We start from the raw sequence: 27,001 nt of genomic DNA on the forward strand, positions 1-27,001 counted from the left end.
ACTAAACACAACACTTTGAAGTAATATGTATTTCCTATTCATTAATTAACTTAAAATACTACAAGTTCTTCCAAGTTTGAAGTTTCTATTTGAAAAATACGACACAGAAAACTATAGTCGAGTGTGCTCAAATATAAGATACCCTCTACCCATTTTCAATAGGAGCAATACCTTGCAAAGAATATTAAAATATACTATTACGTTGAAAATGTACCATAGAGCATAAAATATACCATAAAGTTAGCCAAAAGCAACTAAGAACCAACTGCAGCAGCCGATTCTTGACATATGAAACTATGTCCTTTAGATAGCTGGTATAATAAAACATTAAAAAGTAATTCCCAAATATTAAATTAATGAAAGCAATTATAAAAAATTCTTTGCATAATACTGCAGGGCAATAATGAAGTCTAATGCTACAAATATGTACCAAACAAATTAAGAACTTTACTTAGCTTGAATTGCAGCTTTTGTTTTAGATATGAGAAAGTCGCATTCCACTTGCTGGGTGTAAGAACTCAAATCGTGTTTAAATGAAAATGGCCAACAAAAGAATTCCTCTGTCATGGCTGCAATTTCTATAGCTGGTTATCATATCGTTTCTATCGCAACGCTGAATGTGCAACTGCAGCAAATGGAAATGACAACTAATTATGAATATGTTTCGACACATGAACTGCTCCACAAACAGACAGACAAGAAGACGAAGGACAATCAGAGGGGACAGACGGACGGACGAACGGACCAACATATTTGCATTAAAACTGACCAAACAAAGTTGAGCTGAGTCTAATTTGGCTGGCTGCCTGTTGGCACAGCACAAACACACACACACACATACACGGCTCTTAGAGCTTGTTAGTCAGAGAAGTAAGGAAAGGGGAGCTGAGGTTGAGTTCAACCCACTCGCTTGGACATGGCTATGAAAATGACAATAATAAAATTTAATGTGCACATAGACGCATATGCATGTCACTTACTGCAGTGAATGTGGGTGTGTGTGTGTGTGTTTATATATATGTAAATGTCCTCTGTTAACCGTAAAAACGTTTCCGACTGTTGCAGCAGCGCCAAAACCTTAAAAAAAGAAGTAAGAGAACTACATTCGAGTGCACTCGACTTTGAGATACTCGCTAACCATTTTTAATAAAATGCACAAAATGAATATACTGAAAAAATACTGAATTTTAACAATGGTTACATTTGGTATATCGATATACTATTACAATTCAAACAATGTGATACCATTCTTAAAGTATACCGAAATAAAATACTAAAAGATACTAAAATATACCAATTTGTAATATTATATAGATGATATATTGATATACTGTTACTTTTAAAATATACGCTAACCATTTTTAATAAAATGCACTAAATTAATATACTGACAAAAATACTGAATTGTACCGATGGTTATATTTGGTATATCGATTTACTATTACATTCCCAACAATGCGATACTATTCTTAAAATATACCAAAATAATATTCTAACATATACCAATTTGTTATATTATATATTTGATATATTGATATACTGTTACTTTCAAAATATACCAACCAGCTCGACAATATTATTAAAATATATTAAATTAATATATTGACAAAATACTAAAATATATCGATTTGTTATATAATATTATATATTTGGTAAATCAAAATACTAGTTCATTCAAAATATACCAAAGTACACAATATATACCAGATTATCAGTCAAATCAACTAAGAGCCAACTTCAGCTGGCACAGAGCTATAAGACCCTTCTACCCTATGAGTAGCGGGTATAAAAAGACAAAAAAAAATAGGAGATGGAAAGATAGTAAGCTGCAACGTCATGTGGCAGGCAGCCGTCTGAGGTAGAGTTGAAAGTCATCTAGAGTGTGATGGGCAGCGGAGAGACAAAGAGAGAGAAGAGTGGGAGTTGGGCAGCACTTCAAGTCGAAGTTCGTTGCTTGCAAAACGAGACAGGCGTGTGTGTCAGAGAGTGTGTGTGTGTGTGTGGGTGTGTGTGTGTAGAGTGTGTGTGGAGTGTGTGCAGCAGACCAAAACACTTCCTACCGCTTTGGTCGAGTATCATTAAAAATATAAAAGTATTTTATGCACAGAGGGAAAGTTTGCTGCACATTAAGTTCGTCATATGACTAAAGTATCTCCATGTGTCCTTTCGCTTTAGCTTCGTCGTTGGTGAGTGTGTGTGAGTGTAACCTTATATACTTGCTTTTGTATATAACCAGAAATATCTATTCATTATTTTTTTTTCTCTCTATTTTTGAGCGCATTGTCGTGGCAAGTCATTGTCATTTGGTCAGCTTGCAAACAGCTGCCAGTTTTCAGCTGGCTTCAGTTTTCATCCTCTCTGGCTGCCTTCGCCCTTTTGTGTGGTGGCACTTCATTATCATGTTAATTTTGTTGTAATTTGCTTGCTAAATGTTGCCAAGTTGTCGTTGGCCATTTGGAACATTTTCCGGGAGTCGCTTCTTTGCATATTTAAGTTTATTTATGCTTTTTATATACTGTTTTTTTTTGTGTTTTCATATGGAAAATTAGAATTTTTCTGTACAGCTGCTCGGGACTAATTTACCAACTATTTTGCCAACGAAACTTTTCTTTTGTCATATTGTGGCAAGTTTTTGGGGCTTTACCATACACACACACACATACACACACAGACACAGAAGAGATAATATATGCCACGAATTATTGTACCAATCATCGCCCTACCAATTGTTGATATTCTCCGCCCCTTTTCAGTTAGCTTTGGCCTAGTGACTGGCGTCATTGTATCCTTTGCTCTTCATTGTCAGTCTGGCTTGTGTGTGCAAGGATAATGATGTGCAGAGCTCTTAACTGCGTATGTCAGTCGGTTCAGCTAGGCTCAGCACAGAACAACGCACACACAGTCAGTAAGTCAGTCAAAGAGTCAATATTTTGTTTGTAACGTTTATGCTAATTATGCATGTTGACATGCAAAACTGTGTCACCGTACTGTGCCTAATTATACTCGAGAGATTTGCCAGCCGAGGACATTAACTAGCTTTTCCTCACCCACCCCCCACCCACCCACTGACGACATCTTTTGACCCTGCCAAGGCAACGCAAAGTAGGCAGCTCATTTTCGGCTGCACTGCAAGTCGACAAAAAGCTTTATATTGTTGTTAGTGGTTAGAGTGTTAATTGATTGAGAAAGATAACGTTGTGTAGCTGACTAGGAGATACTCTATAAGTCCTTTAACTAGCTCTTTTAATAGTTCATTAATTAGATGATGAATTGCTTGCTGACGTTATCAGTCATTAAACTAAAAGCCTTTTAATTGAGGCTAAGCCATAAACTATTAATCATAAGTGCAGTGTGGCCAAAAAAAAACAGGATAAACTTTTTCCAATTTTTAATGAAATCGTATAAAAGTAGTATATTTTGTATACTTAGTTTCAAGCTGAGCATTTCTACATCTTTTAATTAAGACTTAAATATTTATATAATATACCTTGTTGGCCAAAGTATTAATACTTAATTCGTATGATTATAAAATTAGTTAAAAATTCTAATCTTTTTTAAAAGTTATGCCCAGTTTCATGGTATCAAAAAATATATATTTCTATAAATTCTAAATCCTAATTATTAAATCCATTTTTTAGGTATAATTTAATGCTTATTTTCTAGCTGTTCAAATCTCGAAACTACATAAAAATACACTCTTTAAAAACTGATTTTTTAATGGGTATAATTGTGACGCAACTAGTTAAGTTTATCAAAGATTTATAGATCAAATTAAAAGCCTTTTAATTGATGCTAAATAATTAACTATAAGTATGCCTAAATATATGACCACAGCTCGAGAATAGATTGTCTTTGGCCAATGCTGTAAATAATTTGTTGAAGTCGATTTAATGATGGGGATTTCTCAGCGAACGGCTCAGTGCACGACGATTTTCATTAGAATCTCTGTGGATGCTCCGCTCCTCATTTATGTGCTCAATTTGGGGGGCTAAAACCATTCAAACTTAACTAACCAAACAACAAATTGGTTTGCGCTCGAAACGAATCGAATGAAAATCGATGCAGACGCAGTGGAAGCAGCAGCAGGCGGTCTACGTCGTTCTTCCTTTGGGTGTCGTCCTCATGCTGTCATCTGTGGCACGCAGGACACACTGGAGAGCTACAAAATAATTGACAGCAGTAGCAGCAGAGGCAGCGGCAGCAGAAGTAGTTGAAGGCAAAGTTGGGCGGGCGTTCAACTGAGTGACAGAGCAACAGACAGGCACAGTCAAAATCCTGCAGCTGCAGGGGAATCGTTGTGGGATTCTGGAAAGCTGCTTCAACTGCAACTGCTGCTGTTGCTGATGCTGTTGCTGTTGCTGCTGCTGTGGCGTCGTCTAAATTGGAAATGTCATTGAGGCGTTTAAGTTGCATGGACATGCGAGCGATTGAAGCCTGGCAGTCAGGCAGAAGGCACGAATTTAACGGTAAAATCAGTTAAAACGGACTGCCAACTGGCCTCAGTCTCGAAGTTTCAGAGTCTGGGAGTCTGTGAGTCTGGTCAGGTCATGCTAGACAGAATCCATATCCGATTCAGTCGTTGTCTGGCCAGCAAATGACAGCCAATTGTTGCTGGCGGCCACTTAACAGCTGACGGCCTTAGCCAGCAGCAAAAATCAAACGAAAGAAGACACCACACACATCACACACTCACCTGGACTAGACAATAGGCCACACTTTTTGGGGGAGGGATTGGGTGACAACTTGACAAAAGCAATTTCAGTGTGCCTTTTCTCTTTCTCTTATATTTTTTATACCCACTACTCAAAGGGTAGAAGGGTATTATTATTCTGTGATGACAGGAAATGAATCCGACCTTATAAAGTATTCTTGATGAGCGTCAATAACCGAGACGATATGGCTATGTCCGTCTGGCTGTCTGTCCATCCGTATGAACACCTAGATCTTAAAGACTATAAAAGATAGAGATACAGTTTTTTCGACATCGCTTTGTTCGCAGATCCAGTGTGTTTTAAATATTTGCCACACCCATTTCCGCCCATGAAAATAGAAATATATCGAGTAACATGTTGAATTTTAAAGGTAGTGTCACGGTTTTTTTAAATAGAATGATAACTATAGTCTTAATGATTCCTGAGAATACAATTTCAGATAAAATTTTTTGAAATTTTTTCAGAAATACTCTTGTATGGATCTTAGTTGCTTTGGCTGACAATCTAGTAGATTATATATATATATTCATATAATGCTATATCAATAAATCAATATACCAAATATACGTTTTGGTATATTTTTAGTATTTTTATACGCAATGGTATTTTGTGTGTGTTACTATACCAATATACCAGATATATCCGTTGGTATATTTTTAGTATTTTGCGGTATAAATATTTGGTATATTGTTTTTTTCAAAATGGACAGAGGCTATGTTACTGACGTGTACATTTCATTGTAGATTTCTTCCTTGTTTTTATATAGTACTGCATCAATATACCAAATTTAGCCTTTTGCTTTTATACACAATAGGTATCTTACTGTCGAGCACACTCGACTTTACATTTCTTACTTCCTTTTAACTCATATCCACACTCTCTCTACTCTACTTGCAGACAACAAATTCATCTGCGATTGCCGCTTACAATGGATCTTTGAATTGAAAAATCGCACACGTCACCTGCAGCTGCGTGACTCGCTGGACAATTTCATTTGCACGTTACAGGACCCAAAGCTGTCGCATTTCGTTGACCCCGTTCCATCGCACATACTCGATCTGCTGAACATTGGCGGCTTCACGGCGATTGGCAGCAACAGCGCCAGCATGGGCGGCATTGGCAACAGTGTGAGCAGCGTGAGCAGCAATTATGCGACACTCGATGAGCTCAATGGCAGCAATGTGATCGGCACACGGAAACACGGCACGTCGAGTAAATCGCGTCAAGCGATGCGTGGCCAGCGGCAATTTACGGATGATGCCGCCGAGAATAATGCGCTCGAATCGAAGTTGCGGCAGCGTCGTAAGCGGCAACAGCAGCCGCAGCCCAAGGATGTGGCTGGTGTGGCAGCCGTGGCACAAACGCAAAAACGCTACGATTACTACGACGAGGCGAATGGAGGACATGTTTCAGGGCTTGGATTGGGACATGGCGGACTCGATATGGATGACAATTTGAATCTACACAAACAGAGTTCGTTCTACGGCAGTTCCTCCGCCTCGAGTTCGATGAATCACAATGATGTGGATACGCTGATGCATCAGCCACCAATTGGTGATGCACTCGATGCACTTGCCACCAAGAATTCGATCAGTGTGCGTCTGTTTATGCTGAAACCCGAGATGCTGCCCTGCCACGATGAACTGAGCGATCCCACCGAATTGCCACTGTCACGAGATCTGATGGATGTGCGCAGCAATGCGGGACAGGATCAGCTGATCAATGGTGCTCCACTGCAGACACTGCAGCTGCTTGTTTGTCTGCTGCTCAGTTCGGTTGTCAGTTTTCTGAATCTCGGTTGAACGCTGAGTTTTCGCATGCTGTAAATACTCGTGAGCATTCATTTGGTTGTTCGTCAAGCAGGAAGAGAAGCACAAGAAGTGAAAGCTAAATGCAGAGAGAAACTTCTCAACTGGTGAGATGGCAAAAACTATTTTGGAAACGAGCTTCGAAACAAAAATACACACACAAAAACACACACAGACACCACAGACAAAGCTACAGCTACAGAAACGTGAAATCTAAACTAAAGTCTTGTAAATATGTAAAAATGCAAAAAAAAAATTCGATTAACCTACTAATTTAATCCTAGCTGATAGCTGTAATATTAGTCTCTCTCGAACTAACTCTTAAAACAAAAACTCTCTTGAAAACTTCAAACCAAAAAACCGAACAGAACCGAAACTACAACCAAAAAGAAAAACCAAAAACAAATTGAAAACCTCCGAGCAAACTGGCGTTTCATTTAAAAAGAAAAAACTCAAAACCAAATGAAATAAAAAACCGTATTAAAAACGAAAATCTTAACTGTACTACATAGCATATAGTTTTGACTAGCCATAGAGTTGAATTATTTGAGATTCGTTTGAAACTTGAGCAAGGTACACAACTACAATACAGTAAATAAAACTTGGAAAGCGCTAAACGTCTTAGGTACAGTGAGGTCAACAACTAACTAACTTAGCTAGAGTCAGTTTTAGTGTACTAAGGTCCACAAGAGGCATGCCTGTAAAAACAAAACCAAAAAAAAAAACGAGAAAAACCGAAACGAAAAACCGCAGCTGAAATTAGATACAGATACTTAGATACATAACGTAATGTTCTATCTATAAACGAGTATAAATATAACGTACGTATAACAATTAAGATTGCTTTCTAGTTTGTAAGCCACACAAACTCACACACTCACACTCACTTCTTAGTCTTTACAACTGCTGCTGCCACGCCCAAAAAACAAAAACAAGCATAACTGTCGCCTACTTTTCCATATTTCCAGAGAACTTTTGCCCAACTTTTACTTTTACATCTTCATTTGCTGCACTCAACCATAAATGAAAAGTGAATAAGTGAATAAATAATAATTCAAATATAAATTGCGAATTTAAAGTACTCATTTGAATAGATTCAAATTTTTAGCAGCTGTATGAATGAATACAACTACGAAAATAAAAAAAGAAAAATCCAAAAAAAAAAAAAGAAAAAACATAAAGCAGAAATATGCATAACGATTTTTGTAGCTTAAGACTGAATAAATAAAGGTAAATTATGATAATATATACACACCACATACTATATACTATATATAGTATATTCTCAAAAATATACTATGTGTGTGTATATGTGTATGCGTGTATCATGTATTATTGTATTTGTATTTGTATTGTATGTTTAATTGTATTGTAATAAATGCAAGCTGGGGGAAAGGGTAATGCAATTTCTATATAGAGAAACCAATGATAAAAATTAAAATCGAATATGAAAAATGATAACACACAGACACACACATACACATGCGTGCTTACATATGAGTACACATCAAGTTAATATACATATAAGGGCATATTTCAATTTATTTAAGCTCATCAATAAATTTATTGCCAATTTCATTATGCACAAAATATAATTTACATACACGACAAAACTCAGCAACATTTTTATATATTTGATTAATGTGTATTAAATGAAACAAATAAAAACCCGATATTGCAAAATAAGTGTAAAAATACAGAAAGCAAATAAAAACGGAAAAAAACGAAAAGCGAAAATATATAATTATATTACAGAGTTCAAATAGAACAAAGGAAAATAAAATAAATGGCAAAGCATTAGAAGCAAGCATAGTTTTTAGTGGACAATCAGCAGATAACAAAGAAGAACAACAAAACAAAATGTGAAAATAAAAACGCAATGAACGAGAAAGAAAACAAGAAAAAGCCAAGCATACTTCAAAGAAAATTGGTCAATAGCCAACAAACTAAAAGCGGGAAAGAAAACTTGACAGTTTAGCAGCACGCAAAAAGCAAAAGTAAAACAACAACACTTGAACAAAAAACTAAGAAAAAAACACAAAAACAAAAAAAAAACAATGGAAAATTAGTTTAGGCAAATGAACATAAGCTAAATGTATTTAGAGTTTTGATTAGAACTAAGCACATTAAGAAACTCAAATAAAAAAAAAATGTGCAAAAAGTGAAATTTCTGAGCACATTTCACTGGTGTTCTTTGTTCGACAAATTTTATTCAATTTCTTTAGTTTTAACCAATTGCTTTCATTTTGCTTTGCAATTCCCCAGCTGCGGTCTTTGAGAAATAAGTGAAATATTTGAATAGTTTAGTGACTCAATCTAATGCATTAAATGCTTGTAATAAATTGAATAAATTAACTAAACACTTTATTTACAAACAAATTTTTATATATACAAAAATTAGGCATAAGCTTATTAACTTAACTTTCGTAAACCAAAGACTCTTGAGTTCCTGCTCTCAACTTGAAGCTTTGCCAGCATTTTGTTTATGTTTCGCTTATAATGAAAATAAAATTTGTCTGTTTTTGTTAATTTTTGTGTTGTTTTTTTTTTTTTTTTGGTAAACAAATAGCACCGAGGAAAAGTAATTTTAATTATATATATATAATAATAATAATATTACAATTAAATGTAGCTTACATAATTATTTTAACTTAAATGTACACACAACAAACAACAACAAAAAAGCGGATACAGTGAAATATTTACCAGCAAACGAAAAACCCGAAAAAAAAACATAATTATAAAATACTTATATAAATGTAACTTGATGTAAGAAGTTTGCTAAACGATAAAAGAAAATGTCAAGAAAACTCCCAAAAAACAAATATATATATATACTGCAGATTCTGTAGCAAGTGTGTGTGTGGTGAGTGTGGCAAGGTGGAAAGGACGCCAAGACATTCCAAAAGTGCAAGTTGCCGCCGCTTCAAGCCACACACAGTTGCGTGACAAAAACAATTTTGAATGAAAAACGTCTAAATATATTTAATGTAAAAAAAAAGAAATGATCAAATTGTGTTTTCTTAATTTTGTTTATTCAATTTGCAGGGATATTACAATAAATAAAAGGCTTCCTCTTCCGCAATTTAATCGCGCTCACACAAAGTATGCCAGGCATTATGCGGAAGGACACACACAAAAGCTGCAAAATATGCGCCGCAGGACTAAACGTCAAACGCGATTTTGCCCCTTTTGTTGTGCGCTGGAATATTTTACTAAATTTCATTATTGATCGATTGCCAAAGCAAAGGCGTTGCCATTGTATCGGTGTATGTGTGTGTGTGTGTGGTTGCAACGCATCATTCGCATTAGGTTTGCATAAGAAATTGCTAAATGGGCGGTGGAGGGCGACAAACACATTACTCATACGACGCGTTACCTAATGAAGTTGTATTGCACATTGGCGCGGATAAGCCGCCAATCGGTGACGCCTGTTTGCCACTTCATAAATGCCTGATTGAACGTTGTGGGGGCGTGGCATGTAAAATACAAAAAAATGGGGGGGAAAAAAGGTAACGCGAAAAGTCTGCAAAGTGATAAATTGGATTCAAACAGTGGAGCAGATTTATTGATTTCATGGTTGCACAGCAGGCAGCAGAAGCTGGGAACATCGTCGTCGTCGAGAGCGACGTCAAATTGAATATACGCCAAGAGCGACAAAAATCAAAAACAGATATGCAAATACATGCACACACACACACACACACGCACAGAAGAAAATGGCGCTGAAATGAACGTTAACAGCAAACATCAAAAAGTGGGAAAAATGGAAGGCGGAAAGCCGCTGGCAATGGGTGCTAAAGGACTAAGCCAAACGCATTTCTTTTTGCACATTTTTTTGTTTGTGCTGTGCAACGTGTCAAATTTTTGCTACTGATTATGCCAACGGCTGCGAAGAGAATCAGATTGAAAGCGGAAGTGCATTGCATTCGTGTGCGTGAGCGTCGATGTTGCCTACGTCACGCGGTCTGCCAGACACGTTGCTAGACGATAATATCAAACAAAACGCTAAAAACAACAACAACTAGAACAGCAGCAGCCCCAACAACAATGGCAGGCAATAGCTAACTGTTGTGCCCACTGTGGGCTGCCAAGTGCCTGCGGCTCAAGCTGAAGTGCCTCACTCACTCACTCACTCACTCTCTGTGCCTGCTGCATGAGGAGAGTCTGCCATTCGGCGGAGTCCCTATTATTACGCGATATGCCTGGCAACGGCCACAGGCATTGGCAGCACCGACAACGAGGAGAATGAGCACGATAGAGAACGTGGAGTACGCAGTCAACGGCAAACTGCGGCTAAAAAATCAATCAAGCTTCACAATGCACTGCGAAAAATAGTACACCAGATAGCTGCTACATATGTAGGTATATATAGTTTGAGTGAAAGTATTAAGGATAATATAGAGAGAATTACGAAAATAAATTGTTTTGTTTAATTTCTCATTGCAAAGATTATTATATTATATGTAACATTGACTCTAAAAAGAAAGTGAAGCATGGACGTAAATCTAAATATATATTTTTCAATGCATAATTACTGCAATATAATCTGAACCCGTTAAGATATCAGTTTATAAGAGCGTATTATAAAATGTTATATTATTTAAAGCACTTTATTTGAAGAACATGAACACTTCACAAGTGCACGTGAATAAATGCTCCAAAAACACAAATAATTTTTTTAAGGAAACACATTAAGACCCGCTACCACTTTTGAATAAGAGCTAAACTTTGTCGTATTATTCAAAAGTTTACCGAAAAACATACCACCAACATACTAAAATATACCGAAGACTTTATTCTAAAGAACCCTATTGCACTAGACGTAATTTTCCAAACGAAAGATTTACTTAAATAACTTCAACAATTTTGGATAGATCACAATCAAATTCTCTGCAATATTATAGTTATTATTGTTTATACCAGAATTGGCTGTAAAATTACGCTTGTTATTCGATTTTTGTTTAAGGGGTAGCGGATATAAGAAGTCAATACAATATGTAGTAAAGATTAATTGCATTTCCCGAGTAGACATTAGGCTTTGTAGACCCCAGCTACAGGAACATTTTTTTTAGTTATTTAATCAGTGTACTAGTTATTAAAATATCGACTATTGTCTAACGCCAAAATTGATGTAAATTTTCAGTACAGTATCTTGCACCCAAGTTATCGAGTCTGTCTACAATTTATCGCAGTGTAGCCACAAGGATTGTCAAACTCAAACTCCTTGCACCAAGTCCATATCGTGTATGACGCGTCTGAGGGGCTCAGCTAGAGCAAGTGATTGACATCTGTCTATGCCGCAAAAGGCGGCAACATGTCCTGCGATTTGCGTGGAATTCTTTCGTTTCCTTTTCGCTTTTGCTTTTCCTTTTCGTTTTGGTTTTCAGCATTTCCTTTGCTCTCTGTCATTGTATTATTCATTTGCCATATTTGCAAACTGATTGTTATTATAATTTCAGAGAGTCGTGTGCAGCTGCAGCAATTGCGGCAAATTGCATGCCAGTCGAAACTTGCAACTTGCGAGAGTTGCAACTTGCAAGTTAATCAAATAAAACAGACTGTCGTATCAATGTGGCACTCGGCAGGTTGTTAGCTTTGACAGCGACATGAAATGGGTGGAGAAGAGAAGAGGAGAGAAGTAGAGAGTAGCGAAGTGGGTGATGGCTTGATACTAATATAGTTAACATGGCAAAACAACTTGGCAATGAAGTGAACTTTATGCGCAAGCTAAATGTCGTTTGATGCAGCGATCCAAGGATCAAAGGACATACATACATACAGAGAACCAAACGAGTGATACGCTCCAGCGATTGCGTCCAGCTAAAAGCTTTTGGCTAAAACGCACAAGAACAACAACGACGACGACGACACAATATATGCAACTCAAAATGCAAGAGGGCAAGTGAGCGAGGTGAACAGGTAAATATTGGCAAATTGTAACGAGCCAAGTGAAGCGTGTCGTTAAAAAAATGAGAAAATATAAAAGAAAAATTGGTGTTGATTTAACGAAAACGAAATACGCTTTCTTAATAAAGAAAACAATGTAGAAAATGTAGTAAAAATACTTAAGAAATTAAAAGCAATATTTTGTAATGAAAAAATATAAAAAAAAAAACATAAAAATATGTTGTATTTTTAAAAACAAAGAATGCGAAAAATTAGTGCACATTTTATAGAAATTACATATCAAATAAAATAAAATAAATATTTTAAAAGAAATTGATTTATTAATTTACTTTAAATGAAGCTGCGTTCACCTGACAGATCTTCGATTTTCAATTGTTTGTTATTATGTCACAAATAAATACATTCTCCACTTCCACAAACATTTCTCAATACCCATATAATGCATATACTCTTCTTTCTTTTTAAACAAAGTATAAAGACAGCAAGTTACATGGAAAATGTCAAGTGGAAACTGCGTTTATAGCAGCGTCACGTTTATTATTCAATTATCGAAAATAAAAAAAGGGTGAAAGAAACGTCAATGCTTGGCTTGTGTGTGGCCAAAGTCAAAGGAATTGCTGGCGTATCGATAACGAATCAAATCGAAACGTTTATCTGGCGATTTCAATTATCTAATGGATTTCACTCGAATGCAATTACCAAGTAAAAGAATTGTGCACTTTGCAATGCAATGCGAAAGCGCCTAAAACAAACAATTTAATACATTCTCAAGTGACATGAGCTCGGCGTTTTATTTTTGCATATAGATTCCTTTATAAATTTGTGTATTTATTTAAAACTTTTGTTGTCTTGTTGCAACCCAACAACAATGTTTCACCTGACAGTCGAAAACTTTACTCATTCGGATTATGTGCTAGCTAAAACTATAACCCGATTTTAAATTAAGTGAGGGGGCAAGATGGAGGGTATGTTGTAGTTTTGTATATAAATTAAAACCGCAAAGTGTTTGGCAAGAGCTGAGCTCGACAGTTGCCAATAAGTGGACAGCATGTTAGACCTTTAGTTGAGTGTGTGTGCGAGAGTGTATGGCAAAAACCAACGCAAACCGTTTAGGAATGTCTCAAAAATGCAGAGACGACAAAATACAATTTAACCACAATTCGAATTGTGGCCAAGCAACAAGCCAGACGCACAAACCGTCTGGACACTTAGACAGATGGACGACGACAACGACACACAAGTGGAGGCGGCAACAAAAGAGATCTCTAACCAAAAAGGCTGGCGATATAAATAGCTAACAATGTAAACAAAGTGCTTAGCCATTTTTCGGGGCTATGTGCATACCCTGTTAACAAGCTAAAAATTGGAGGAGGAATGCAAGACTATATAGATTGCATGATTAAAATGATGTTTTCTGTCAATTTTAATATGTATATATTACAATATATAAGAAATATTAAGTATACGTAATGTATTTTTCAGTCAATTTCAATCTGAAATACTAATCAAAGGGCAAAATGAATATAAAAGTAAGTCTGCAACATATATATTGTAAATGCAATTAATATAAATATGTTTCTAGATATATCTAATAATATAATGTCTTTATTAAGTTTACGACATCAGTAACTTTATACTCGATGAATTAAGAAATGCAACTGTGAAAACATTAATTTTAAATCATATTTATTCATAATTTAAGTATTTATATCTAAATTGAATTTAATACAATAACACTAAAAATATTACGTATACGCCACATTCCCATTGAAAGCAGCTGCAATTATTATAATTTCCAGCATATTTGCTCGTTTCAAATACAATACTTTATTTAATGTCTGGCCGCTCTCCGGGGACTTTTGGTTATTTGCAAAAATTGTTCAATTATTTACGCTTTCGGTTTGATTTTATGGCTTGCAATCAGATCATTCACACACCACCCGTTGTCAGTTGGCCAGTTGGCTAGTTGGCCAGTTGACAAATATTAATAACCTTTTTCACAGTTGCCAAAAAGGCTGGCAATTTTGAAATTGGCTACCTAATTAGACGGCAACTGACAGGACAGCTGTCCTGCGCATTGGGCAGCAACTTTCGCATCGATTTCAACTCCAACTGCGTCTGCGACTGCAAATGTGTCTAATGAAGTCGTTGGCTGATTGATGGCAAGGCATTTCCGACAGTCCCCCGACTTGAGAGTGTCTTTGGCCCGCAACTCGATTGCCACACGATTAATAGATGTGACTCAATATGTCAGGCCGGGCCCCAATGAAGGCGCCAATTTCCGAAAACTAACTGAAGAGACTGAGGGTCCAACAGCGAAGCGTCACTCTCCCTCTGCTTGTCTGCTCGGTGGCAAAGTCTTTGTCAGTTTGCCAGTTTAATGGCCGCCGCTTTTGATGGTCTGATCATTGCCCAAGTTTATTACTTTAAAATCGCAAAATGCGTCATAACATTAACATGAGCTGCACGAACTCTTGCGTGGGCGGGGGGAAGGACAGACGAAGGGTGTGTCGCGAGGTTGGCAGCTCATAAAATGGCTTTAAAAGGTCATAAATATAAATTGAAATTGCGTTGACAACAAAAACAATAATAAAACAAGAAGAAACTTTATCAGCTGGACAGGGACACTACTAGGAACACAATTACTTCCATTCGAGCAAGTTCAGAGCAGTGAATTCTATTTGCAATATATTTTTAAACTACTCAATATTGTATTTACTTAATAAAATGAGACTAACCAGTCATCACAACTCTTTCAAATCTATTTAATTCACTCAACTTTTTGTGTTAATTCCATTGTCCAAATGTTATTTAAATTTAAACATAATTTCTACAAAACAATCAAATATAATTTCCTTTCATTTAAGTTAGTTTTATTTTCAATGTTTATATAAGCAAGTCTTTTTTTAAACAAGTTCAATCTTCGGATAATTTAAGTTTAAGTATTATACTTTACTAACGATTCTTACAGGATGGCGTTTTAGACTTAAAAAGACAGTGAATATCAAGAAAATGCTATAAATACGTATACAATCTTTGCACACTATTAAAAATTGATTAATTCATTAACGGTTTCTTTAAGATAATATTAAAGACTACAATATAAACGAATTAAAATTTCGTTGCATAAACTGTGATTGTAAAGCAATAAATTCATATTTTAATCCCTGTTGCTCTCGTTTGACAACCAATCAAAACGGAAATTCCACAAAAAAAAAAACTTTATTTATTTTACTTGAAATCATGAAATGTACGAAAATGTTTTCTTTTGTCGTGCATCAATATTTTATATAAAAACTCAATGAAAAGATATGTTTGTTTGTTTACAGCATCACATAAACAAATCATATAAAATATTTAAAATTGCCAATCAGATTGATCAACTTGGAAGTGTTATCTTTAAAACTTAAAATAGTTTAGCCTATAATTTGCTAGAACTTTGTTTTTTTTGTTTGCTTCGCTTGAAGCCGCTTTTCACGCAATTTCCTTTATTATGTCGTGAATGGGATGCAGTTTGATTTTATTTTTAGCAAATAAGCCGAGGCAAATAACAACAGAGGAAAATACTGTGAAGGCTTTACCCGGGTTACCCCAGGGGCAATAGCAACCAATGACCCTTGCTGTGTGTCGTTGCCTAGTTACGCAGTTGTCCCCATTCACCCCACCCAACCCCGTTGCCAGCTCCAGCTTCGACCTCGGGCCAAAGTCGGAGCCCCACAACCAAACGCCCTCAATCCGAGCAAGCAATCATTTCTACGGTCATTTGGCGAACGCCGTGTGCGCTACTCAGCCTTAAAATTGGAAAAAAAAGAAAGAAAGAGAGGAGAAGGGAAGGGAAGTGAAGTAGAGTGTTGGCCAAGACGGGGAACTGCAGCTTCCAGTTGCAACTACAGCTGGATAGTAGGACGACCTTACTGCTCGTCCCTTTTTATGACTGGCGTTAAAAATGTGCAGCGCCCGGCGGCTCGAGTGCAATAAAAGTAAAACACATTGCCAAAGGCAGCTTGCAGCAATATTTGCGCAATATGGCCAGAGCTGGGACGAACCTAAAAGAGAGAGAGAGAGACTGAGTCGGAGACTGAGCCCAGAAAAGAGCTCTTCTTCTACTATCTATATAGCTAGCTGGGATAGCTGCAATGGCATCGTATCCTTGCTGCGTTCATTATTTATTTTATTTTATTAGAAATTATTTAGTGCTGCAGCCAAACGGCAACAACAACATTAGCAGAACAAATGCCACCATCTACTACAACCACGACTGCTTCATTTTGCCATTGCCAATGCTGCCACTGTCTGCCGCATGGCCGGATTCCTTTTATTGTTATCTCAGCCACTCAACATGGGGCACGAGCCGGCGCCTAAAGTGCATTAAAGTTGATTAATTTTATTAGTAGCGTTGCCTGCTTAAGCACGGTAAACTTCAATACAAAATGAGACAACAACTGCAAATTCAAAACAACAACTGAGATTGATTGCCTGAAAAATATCCTTTACACGAAGATTGACATGGTAGAAAAATAATATAAAAATATATAATTTAATACTAAGATTCTATCGAAACTTGACAAGTCTATAATGCATATAATATCAATAAGAAATTATAAATTTAGAGAAAGGAAATTACAACATTCGCCCTGAAAAGATTTTAAATTATTTCTTTTTCTTTTCAAGAACTAAATTCTTTAATTTCAGAACTTTTTGATCTTAAAAAATATATTTTTTCGTAAAATTGTCAAAATATTGTATTGAATCCGTATTTTAAATGCCTTCTTAGACCTCCTCCATCACAAATTTAACAGGGTATGTCGATTGACCAAGCCTTGCAGCTAAGTTCATTATACCGCAGCCTGCAATTTTATGCACTTTTTCTATTAAATGCGCTTGGACTTTACTTAAGTGTCTTTACGATTTAATCAAATGATAAGCCTTATAGAATTAAATTAGCTATATTTTTAAATTATACCTAAACACCAACTATTCAATTTTTTAAAGTAACTATGCCTATTGAATTCACCTTTAATCAAACTGAAAATTTGAAAACTTATTTAACAATTAATATCTTTATAAACAAGTCAGAAACATATTTTCGAATGTTCTGGACTAAGTTATTCTAGCTACCAATTTTTAATAAAAAAAAAAGTTCAGTATTATTCCTAAAATATACCGAAATAATATAGAAAAACATACTAAAATACGCTGAATGCATGTTGATATACAGTTATATATATTGAGTACAAATTATACTAGATTGTTAAATTGTTACACATTAAATATATACCATAGAGTACAAAATATTCCAAATTATCAAGAAAGAACCGACTGAAACAGTTTCATTTGCCACATAAATTTATTTCTTCCATTTTAATCTGATTGCAACCAAATTATCAGTAATTATAACGACTTAAAATTGTATATTTCAAGAATCGGGACTTTAGCCATACGAGTTGCTTAACTTCAACAACTTTGAATAAGCTTTCTTTAACATTAATATATAAATACGTATTGCACTAAGTTTTTCGCTCTTTACTTAAACATTAATACATCGATACTTACCGGCAAACGAATTTTAAATGTAATTTAAACTAATTATACTCAAATATACTTGTTAAAACGTTCACCTTCCACACTTTTTTTCCGCGATGCCGGAAAAGTCGATGGAAAATAATTACGACTCATTTACCGCGATGCCGCGTGAGATGCCTGGGCAAAAGGCGAAAACTACGCAAAAGTGATGGCTTGCAAAAAAAAATGCCTTTTGAAGTCAATTTGCAGCCTTTGAGAAATATTTTAAATGCCAGACTCAATTTACAATGAAATTTTCACTTAACGGCCGCAAATCAGTTGCATGCATCCGAAATGGAAGAGGAGGATGAAGGGAGAAGAAAAGCCCCATCATAAAAACGCATCAAGAAAAGCCGCCACAATGTCTGGTTGCCAACTGCAAATGTGCAGCAGCTATTTATGTGTTGTTTGTGTTGCTGTTGTTGTTGTTGGTGTGCATTTGGCAAGCGCGATTTGGTGATTGTCATCGATACGGATGCACATTATGCCGGCTCCGGCTTCAGCTCCAGCTGCGTTGTCTCTTGCCACATTCCACCTGCACTCACACTCTTTTTGCCCCCTCTCTCTCTCTCTCTCTCTGCCCTCTGTCCATTTCGATTTGGCCTGGTGCAGCCAATCAGCCGCCGGAAGCGACAATTGCCAATTGGGCGCCATTTTACGCCAGCAACAACAACAACAAGAACAAAGAGTAACATCCAAAAAAAACCTCATCATTTGTTTCCATTTGTCTCGTAGTTGCCCCCAATCCAAGGGGGATAGGGGAAACAACGTTTATGCGCTTGTTTGCGCGCATTTTCAATGCAATTTCCCAGCTCCACGCACTCCATTACAGTCGCGCACAAAAGTATGCAACAGTCATTGCAAAACGGCGCCGCTTTGTTATTTAGCCACCGTTCATTTGACAGGCATCGCGGCGTCAAACAGCAAAACTGCCTGCCTCCAACTTATGCAGCTCCAACTCCAACTCCAAGTTAAACTGCAACTCCAGCTCCAGCTATTGCTGCTGCTGCTTTTGGGGTTTAGTTGATGCACACCTGAAAATGACCATAATTAATTGCATGTACCTGTGGCCCCATTGACCCCATTGGCCCCCATGCTGCCAATTAGCGACAGTTGATTGAGCCGCCTGAATGGCCAACGCCAACGGACTCTATGGCGCGACACATTCTTTTCGTTACCCTGGAAAGGCGGAATGCTGTAGTGGGGTATAAGCGAAAAGAGAAACATAATACAAAACAATTATTATCATTTATTTTTGCCCTACTCATCTTTGTTTACTAAAATACAATTTACGTTTCATCATACAACATTTCATCATTTATTTTTGCTTTGCACTGTATGTTTACTTAAGAAAAAATATATTTTAATGCTCATTAGACAAATGTTTATCGCACTAAAGAAAATATATTTAAAGTTAAGTTTTAAAATTTACTGTTTATTTGTGCTTCTTATAATAAAAATCTCTATTCAGGCCTTAGTTTCCTAAATTAAATTCAAATTTTACACCTTGTTCATCTGTGAAAATTACTTTCATTTAATTCAAAGATTCATTTATTCACAATCAATATTTTTCATACTTCTCATAATTATGCAAAGGTTACTTTCATTCAATTCCAAGATTCATTTATTCACATTCCATATTTATATCAAGTATACGAATAACAATAATAACGTTTTTTATTGGTAACTCTTGCTAATAACTTCTTCTAACAACTTCTTTTTTGAAAATTCATCAAGAACTAACCTTATTTCATTTCAAATAAGTCCTTCACTTCCTATAAAAATATTATGAGAGAATCAAATATCCAACAGCACAAATTTCACATTTTATACCATAATACAACTAAACAAGATTATTTTGACTGTCTTTTCTATTTCAATATTTATACTAGTACGCAAAAAACAAAAACATTTTTTTTATTTTTAAATATATTTTTAACTTAAAGTTTTTGTTTCTCATTTTGGAAAACTTTTACTTTAATAATTTAATGTTGTCTTTAATTTAAAGTCTTTTGTTTCTGATTCTATGCTAAACTCACATATTATAGCCATCATAGAGTACATACATATATCACATTCCGACTACCCTTTAGCCTGAGGACTTCATACGTTAAAAATCAATGCCCTCTTAGCTATTGTCTCCAGTATTTACCTTACAAAAGTGAATTCCTAGACAAATTTCCTAGAAAAATTACACTCATTATTAAGAATTCCACGAAGCCAAGAGATTGTTTATTGCACACTTAATTACTGAAGTTACACACAGGTTGCGACGCATTCAATTCGCTGATAATCTGCAAACGCTAAAGCACAATCATTGCACACTTATTACATTGCCATGGTGTTTGGATGTGTGTGTGGTTGGAAGTGAATGTTTGGTTTATTCAATGGAGCACCATTATTGTCATCGAGGGCTTCCCAATGTTTAACAACTTAACAGCTCTCAACTTGGCCGCACTTTATCTACAAAAGTGGCCGCCACTTGGTCAATCTCTCTCACTCTTTTTTACATTTTTTCCAGTTGCAGTTGCAGTTGCAGTGCATCACACACACACACAGATGATCACTTGAGTATTGTGAGAGAGAGAGTGAAGGGAGGTTCATTATAATCGAAGCAGCAGCAGCAGCAAATCGGTTTCGCATGAAACGCAATTGTCTATAATTACATTATCCCAACTATCAATTAAACCAAATTGTCTGTCGGCCGCGCCGGGGCCTAGCCCGGAACTCAGCCAGACAGAGGGACGGACACATACGCACATACGCACATGCATGACACGCCCCCTGCACAGCCCCCAACACACACACACTCAGTCCCCCATTAGCCCTATAGCTGCATCATAATGGGAGCTGTTATATGTTTTTGTGTTTGTATAACAAGGCCTTGCCCCCACGTCCTCCTCCTCCTACTCCCCCCATTTAAGTGTGTATCCTTCAGAGTACACATCGAAATGCGCGCTAGTGTGGGTATGTGTGTGCGTGTGTGTGTGCGTGTGTTTTCACTTGTAATCCCCGCACACAAAAGCATTTAAATAATTTTACTGGCGCTGTCGACGCTGACGCTGCCGTTGCCGCTGATATCGGAGTATTTTTCAAGTAATTGTTGTAATAACAAACGCAAAAACAACAAGAGCTACAACAGACACACACACTCACACATTCGCAGACATTCAGCGTGAGGGTCATGGCAATTACATGCACACACACACAATCACACAATCACATTGAAATATGGAATTCACAATTACATTTAGGCACACGCACACTCGCATTCTCACACTAACACACACATAACATACATATTCACATATTCGCATTTGTATTTTAGGTTCATGCGTTGCTTGAAATCACAAACAGATAATTGTCCACGGAACTAAGCAACATTACTTGCTTTTGTGTACTTTTTATGTTAATTAAGATACATGAGCTTTTAGTCTTAATATATTTGTTTAAGGAAAAATACTTATTGTTCAAACTCACAAAGAATAAGTGATGTAAAGAGTTTATTTATTTCAGTTCTTCCTAAAAAAAAGTACGACGTCCCAATAATTAGGTTTGGACTAAATACAATTTTTACTAATTATATTATATTTAAAAACAGTTATAATATACTATTTTAGATATTGTATATTTAACTTCGATATCATCATTATTTTACTGAATTTAAATTGTAGCTACTAATTAGTCCGTAATATCAATTATACATCAAATTAAAAAATGTATTAATTATAGAGAAAATGCTTATTTAGAGATATGAACCTCTCAACCTTCTATTCATGAATTGTTACAAAAGTAGCTTACAATGAAATCTAACCAGCAAAGGCTTTCAGATTACTAATGATATACCATTGAACCACTTTATATGCTATTTGGATTTTCAAAGAATTTAAAAAAATATATGTATTGAGAAACTTTTAATTGTATTTTCAATAATTATATATCCTATATCCTCCTTTCAATAATTATATTCCTCAAAAATCTACTATTTTCAATAGAAACTCAATTCAATAAATTTATTTTGTATTTATATATTTTCGTTTTATTCAAATATTGTTTCATTGAATGTTTCAGGATATATTTTTCACTATTTGTAAGCCTTTCTTCTTACCAAATGCAATCACAAAATGTTCTGTCGCATGAACGCAGCCGGCCAATAAATGGCAGCCAAAGCAGCGACACGTTTTTCGTCCAACTCTCGAGTAAAGTTAAAATTTGTTTTGCTTTCACATTTAATTGAAATTTACGCCGCTTTGTCGGCGTCTCATTGTCGCGACAAGCGGCGACTTTTATCATTTTAAAAGCCGCCCGCCCGTTGTGCTGCTCCTGTCGCTGTCTCTGCCTCTGCCTCTATCGCAGTCGCAGTTGCTGTCGCTGCTTCTGAAACTGAAGTTTTGGATCTGGGAGTTGGAGCTGAGCTGGCGTGCTGACGGTGCCGACACGACTGGAGCCAAAGCCAGAGAGAGAGTCAGCAGAGTCAGAGTCAGAGTCAGAGCTGTAGTTGTGCCCATGCCTGGCCAGAGTCGACATTGGAGGCCCGACAGCCACTTTGCTGCAAATTAAATGCATTTTGCACGCACGCACACTTATGCACTTTACTCTCTGTGTAACAGAGTCAGAGTGTGTGTGTGTGTGTGTGTGTGTTTGTGTCATTTAATTTTAAAAAAGTTTCACAGCACGAGATTTATAGCGCCCGAATGACTAAAGAGTTTCAGTTGCAGCCTTCAACTCTGTTTCTCTTCAGCACGTTTCCCTCTCTCTTTCTCTCTCTCTCTTCGGGTTCTCCCGCCACTTGCATTTAATTTAATTGAGAAGTTGTCCGAATGACTTGCCGCTCCCCCAAACCACATGCCACATGCCTCATGCTTCATGCTGCATGCCACTTGCACTGCCACAGCAATTGGCTTCAGGTGAACAAATTTGCTGACAACGCTGCAATCAATAAGGAATTTGTTTACACATGCCCAAAAAAAAAAAAAAATATTAAGGATCAGGTCAAGGATTAAGCAAACCACTTAGTCAACAGCCAAAGTTACAAAACATATGTTTTCTTCGACATGCGCTAATTAAATTCTAAAATAGTTGACTTTTCGTAATAAATCAAGTTAGAAAGCAGATAAGTTGTGAAAAATATATTTTGTAATTAATAAACATATTTTATTTAAAACAAGTATGAAAGTCGAGCAGACTCGACTGTGAGATACCCGCTACCCATTTTGAATAAAAGCAAAATATTGCTGTATTATTTTCAAAATATACCAACAGAATATACCGCAAAAATACTAATAATACACAAAATTATATATTTCGTATATTGATATGATACTGCATTCAAGATATACTATAGAGTGCAAAATATACCAGGCTCTATGCCAAAGCAACTAAAACTCCTAGTAAGAAGGCGTTTTTGCCCATACAAAAGTATTTCTTTAATAATTTCGACAATTTTTATCTGATCGCAACAAAATTTTCAGGAATCATAGTTAGACCATAGTTATTATTGTACTATATATGTATACCAAAATTCACGACACAGTCTTGATTTGCGTAGAAACATAACAAATGCTGTCGAAAAATATAGCTCTATCTCTTATAGTCTCTGAGATTTATGTAGGTGTTCGTACGGACAGACAGACAGACGGACAGATGGACATGGCTAGATCGTCTCGGCTGTTGACGCTGATCAAGAATATATATACTTTATAGGGTGGAGAGATGCCTCCTTCTACCTGTTGCATACATTTCCTGCCGACAGAAAGTTATAATACCCTTCACCCTATGGGTAGCGGATATAATTATACTTTTATTAACTTAATCAAGTTGTTTTTAAATTTGCTAACAAAATAGTTGTCAGCATATGTATTAATAAAAATGCATTCCATTGTCGTTTTGAAAGTATTCGGGCATAATTTCGAGTACTTCGGAGATTGACCCCAATGTCAACACGCGACTGAAAGAAATTGAAAACAATGTTGATGCTATATATTTTTTATATTTTTATTTTATTTATTTTTTCGGATTTAAAAAAAGTTCCAAACAATCATCCGACATTGAAATCTCTTCTGCCGACAGAGAATCTAGACTGAGACTCTCGGTTATCATTACGTGACCTCTCTCGTTCAGATCTATTGAGCGGAATCCACATCGGCTGCACTGACTTTAACGAAATATTCAGTTCCAAATTCATATTGTTTGCGGGCAGTCGAAACATTTAAAATGGGCGGAATAAAATTTAACGGAGTTTTGTTACTGATGGTCCTTCAAATATTCTTGGTGGCTACAACAACTGTAGATGAAGTGAGATCAAAGACATAATACTAAGAAGAATAAAGAGTGATTAAAGTGTATACGTTTTCTTCCTATCAGACGTATGAATCAGACCAAAGAACTGTAAAACCGTTGCTCGATATTATTAGACAGGTCAGAAATAAGTTAGAACAAAGTGAAACTAAGGAAAAGCAGATAAGTGAATTAAATTCTGATCTTATGGAAAAATATCATGAAATTGTAAGAATTCATGAAACATTCATGAAGGAGGCAGCTCTATTAAATAAGTATAAAAACAAAGTAATCAAAGGGGAAAGCGATTTGCAATTGTGTCAAAATAAAGTTGATAAATCTGAATCTAAAATTAATTCACAACAAAATATTATTCTTAAATTAAAAGAACAACTAACAGATAAATCCACATACTTAGAAAATTGTCAAATTCAATTAAAATCTTTTAATTCTAGTTTAATTGAAAAAGATGAATATATTAAAAATAACACAGAACATCAGAGAACACTCGAATTTGAATTAGAGAAGAGTAAATCTATATTAATAAATCATGAAAATGATATTCAGTTATGTCGTTCAGAAATCAACAAATTAAATAGCACATCAAAGAACATTAGAGAAGAACAGAAAGAGATTCAATTGAAGTTAACAGAATGTGAAACTAAGCTAAGTCAATCTGAACTTGATAAATTAAATCCCACAACATGCATCCCTTTCGGAGAATATTCAGGAGTTAATCAACTCAATGTCTCTGGCATAGGTTTATTCAATGTTTTGTGCGATAGTCAGTTAGCTGGACCTGGATGGATTGTAATACAACAACGAGTTGGGGGAGATGAGAATTTCAATAGGGATTGGGCAACGTATCGCAAAGGTTTCGGTTCTTTTGAAAGTGATTTCTTTCTTGGTCTAGAGAAAATACATCGTATCACGAGCTTGCAGCGTTTCGAACTTTACATACATTTGGTTGATAAGAATGGAAGAACGTACTACGCTCGCTATGACGACTTCAAAATATCTGATGAAGATAATGGATATGCACTGAGTTTGGGTGAATTCAGTGGAACTCGTTTTTTTTTGATGACATGAGAAAGTCTGAAAACATGAAATTCTCAACATTCGATCACGACAACGACAGAAATGATTATGATAATTGCGCAGACTTGTATGAAAGTGGCTGGTGGTACAATTATTGTACTCGTGGGTAAATATTTCAAATTTTTATTTTCGAAGGTATGTATATAATTATAGATTTTTGTTGTTTCTTATGCAGTTATTTAAATGCACCATATGGGCCAGATCTACTTTGGTTTGACTATAAGTTCATTTTACTTGAGGAAGTTAAGATGCTAATTCGCCCCAAAGAAGCGATGATAAAGTGATAAACTGATAAGCTGAAATTCCCATATTTGACTCAATTATGTAATCATTTAACATATATATAATTGGTGCATTAAGAAATTGCGTTCTGAAAAATAAAACGATCGACTATCTAATGCAGCGATTTATTTTTTGAATGGAAATAGATCAGTTTTTAATGCATTTATTGTATATTTTGATGTAGCAAATTTTAAATTTTTTTAGCTATAGAGGTGCAAATACTTAAAAGTCGGCAAACTTATGAATGATTATCCCGTATATATCCTTTCAGTCGAACATTGAATATTAATGTAATTTAGGAAATGATCTTCACATATTCGTTTCTTATCTAAACATAAATGTTACTAATAATACATAACAAATTATGTTTTTGCAACATTAGTTGATGAAAAAGTAATAATAATTACACAAAGCAATGTATTATAGTGGGTGCTATAAGTATATTTATTTTCCTCTTATTTTACAGATGAATTCAACCAAAAAACAGTGCCGAGTGTGCTCGACTGCGAAATACCAGCTAGCCATTTTGAATAAAAGCAAAATATTACGGTGTAGAATATGCCATATAAATACGAAAATTATATCAAATCGTATATTTGGTATATTGATATGGTACTACATTCAATATATACCCCTAGTAAGTAGGCGTTTTTGCCCATACAACAATATTTTTTCAATAACTTCGACAATTTTTATCTGATCGCAACCAAATTTTCGGGAATCACAAAGACCATAGTTATTATTGAATATAGAAAAATTCGACCTTAGCTTTAAAATTACGCTAGTTATTCGAGTTTTGTCAGTTTGTGGGGGCGGAAATTTGAAACAGACTTGATCTGCATGCAAACATAACAAATGCTGTCGAACGAAAATTATAACTCTATCTCTTATAGTCTCTGATATCTAGGTATTCATACGGACGGACTGACAGACAGACAGACGGACATGGCTCGATTCTCTCGGCTGTTGACGCTGATCAAGAATATATATACTTTATACATTTCCTGCCGGCACAAAGTTATAATACCCTTCTACCCTATGGGTAGCGGGTATAAAAATATCATGATATATCATAATATCATGATATATCATAAAATCACAATTATAGTTTACGTAAGATGAACTAGTAATCTTTAGAATACATCTTCAATTAATAGTTTAATATGTTTAAGAAATACTGTGTTTTAAAATCCTTACTTAAATCTAGAAATTTTAATAATATTCCTAAAATATATCAGCTTAGGTATTGTTGAGAAATTTTAATATTTCCAAACTGGATTGAAAATTGTATTTTATGTACGAATTAAGAAACTTGAAGTTTAGTTTATTAAAAACAAAAGCAATAAGTGTACG

At 35.6% G+C, this 27,001-nt stretch overlaps 2 protein-coding genes across 3 annotated transcripts in view; both read left to right on the top strand.

Annotated features, from left to right (window-relative positions):
- LOC133842576 (connectin) overlaps positions 1-9,353 on the top strand; it is a 32,021-nt gene extending 22,668 nt beyond the window's left edge. The window contains exon 3 of the mRNA XM_062275731.1: positions 5,610-9,353. Coding sequence (XP_062131715.1) covers positions 5,610-6,514 — 905 coding nt within the window. The 3' untranslated portion in view covers positions 6,515-9,353. The remainder of the gene's footprint in view (positions 1-5,609) is intronic.
- A 14,778-nt stretch (positions 9,354-24,131) lies between these two features.
- LOC133844578 (fibrinogen-like protein 1) lies at positions 24,132-26,215 on the top strand. 2 transcript variants are annotated; one of them, XR_009894615.1, is made up of 3 exons: positions 24,132-25,472; positions 25,542-26,041; positions 26,115-26,215. XR_009894615.1 is itself a non-coding variant. In XM_062278640.1 (3 exons), exons 1-2 carry the CDS (start codon positions 24,206-24,208, stop codon positions 25,355-25,357), a joined length of 1,083 nt encoding a protein of 360 aa, XP_062134624.1. In that variant the 5' UTR covers positions 24,135-24,205; the 3' UTR covers positions 25,358-25,472; positions 25,542-25,640. The 2 variants fall into 2 exon arrangements, 1 of the variants encoding a protein (XP_062134624.1); XM_062278640.1 differs by lacking the exon at positions 26,115-26,215 and having other exon boundaries at positions 24,135-24,286; positions 24,356-25,472; positions 25,542-25,640.
- Positions 26,216-27,001: the final 786 nt, after the last annotated feature.

This window comes from Drosophila sulfurigaster, chromosome 3 (assembly GCF_023558435.1).
Source record: "Drosophila sulfurigaster albostrigata strain 15112-1811.04 chromosome 3, ASM2355843v2, whole genome shotgun sequence".
NCBI classification, from domain to species: Eukaryota; Metazoa; Arthropoda; class Insecta; order Diptera; family Drosophilidae; genus Drosophila; species Drosophila sulfurigaster.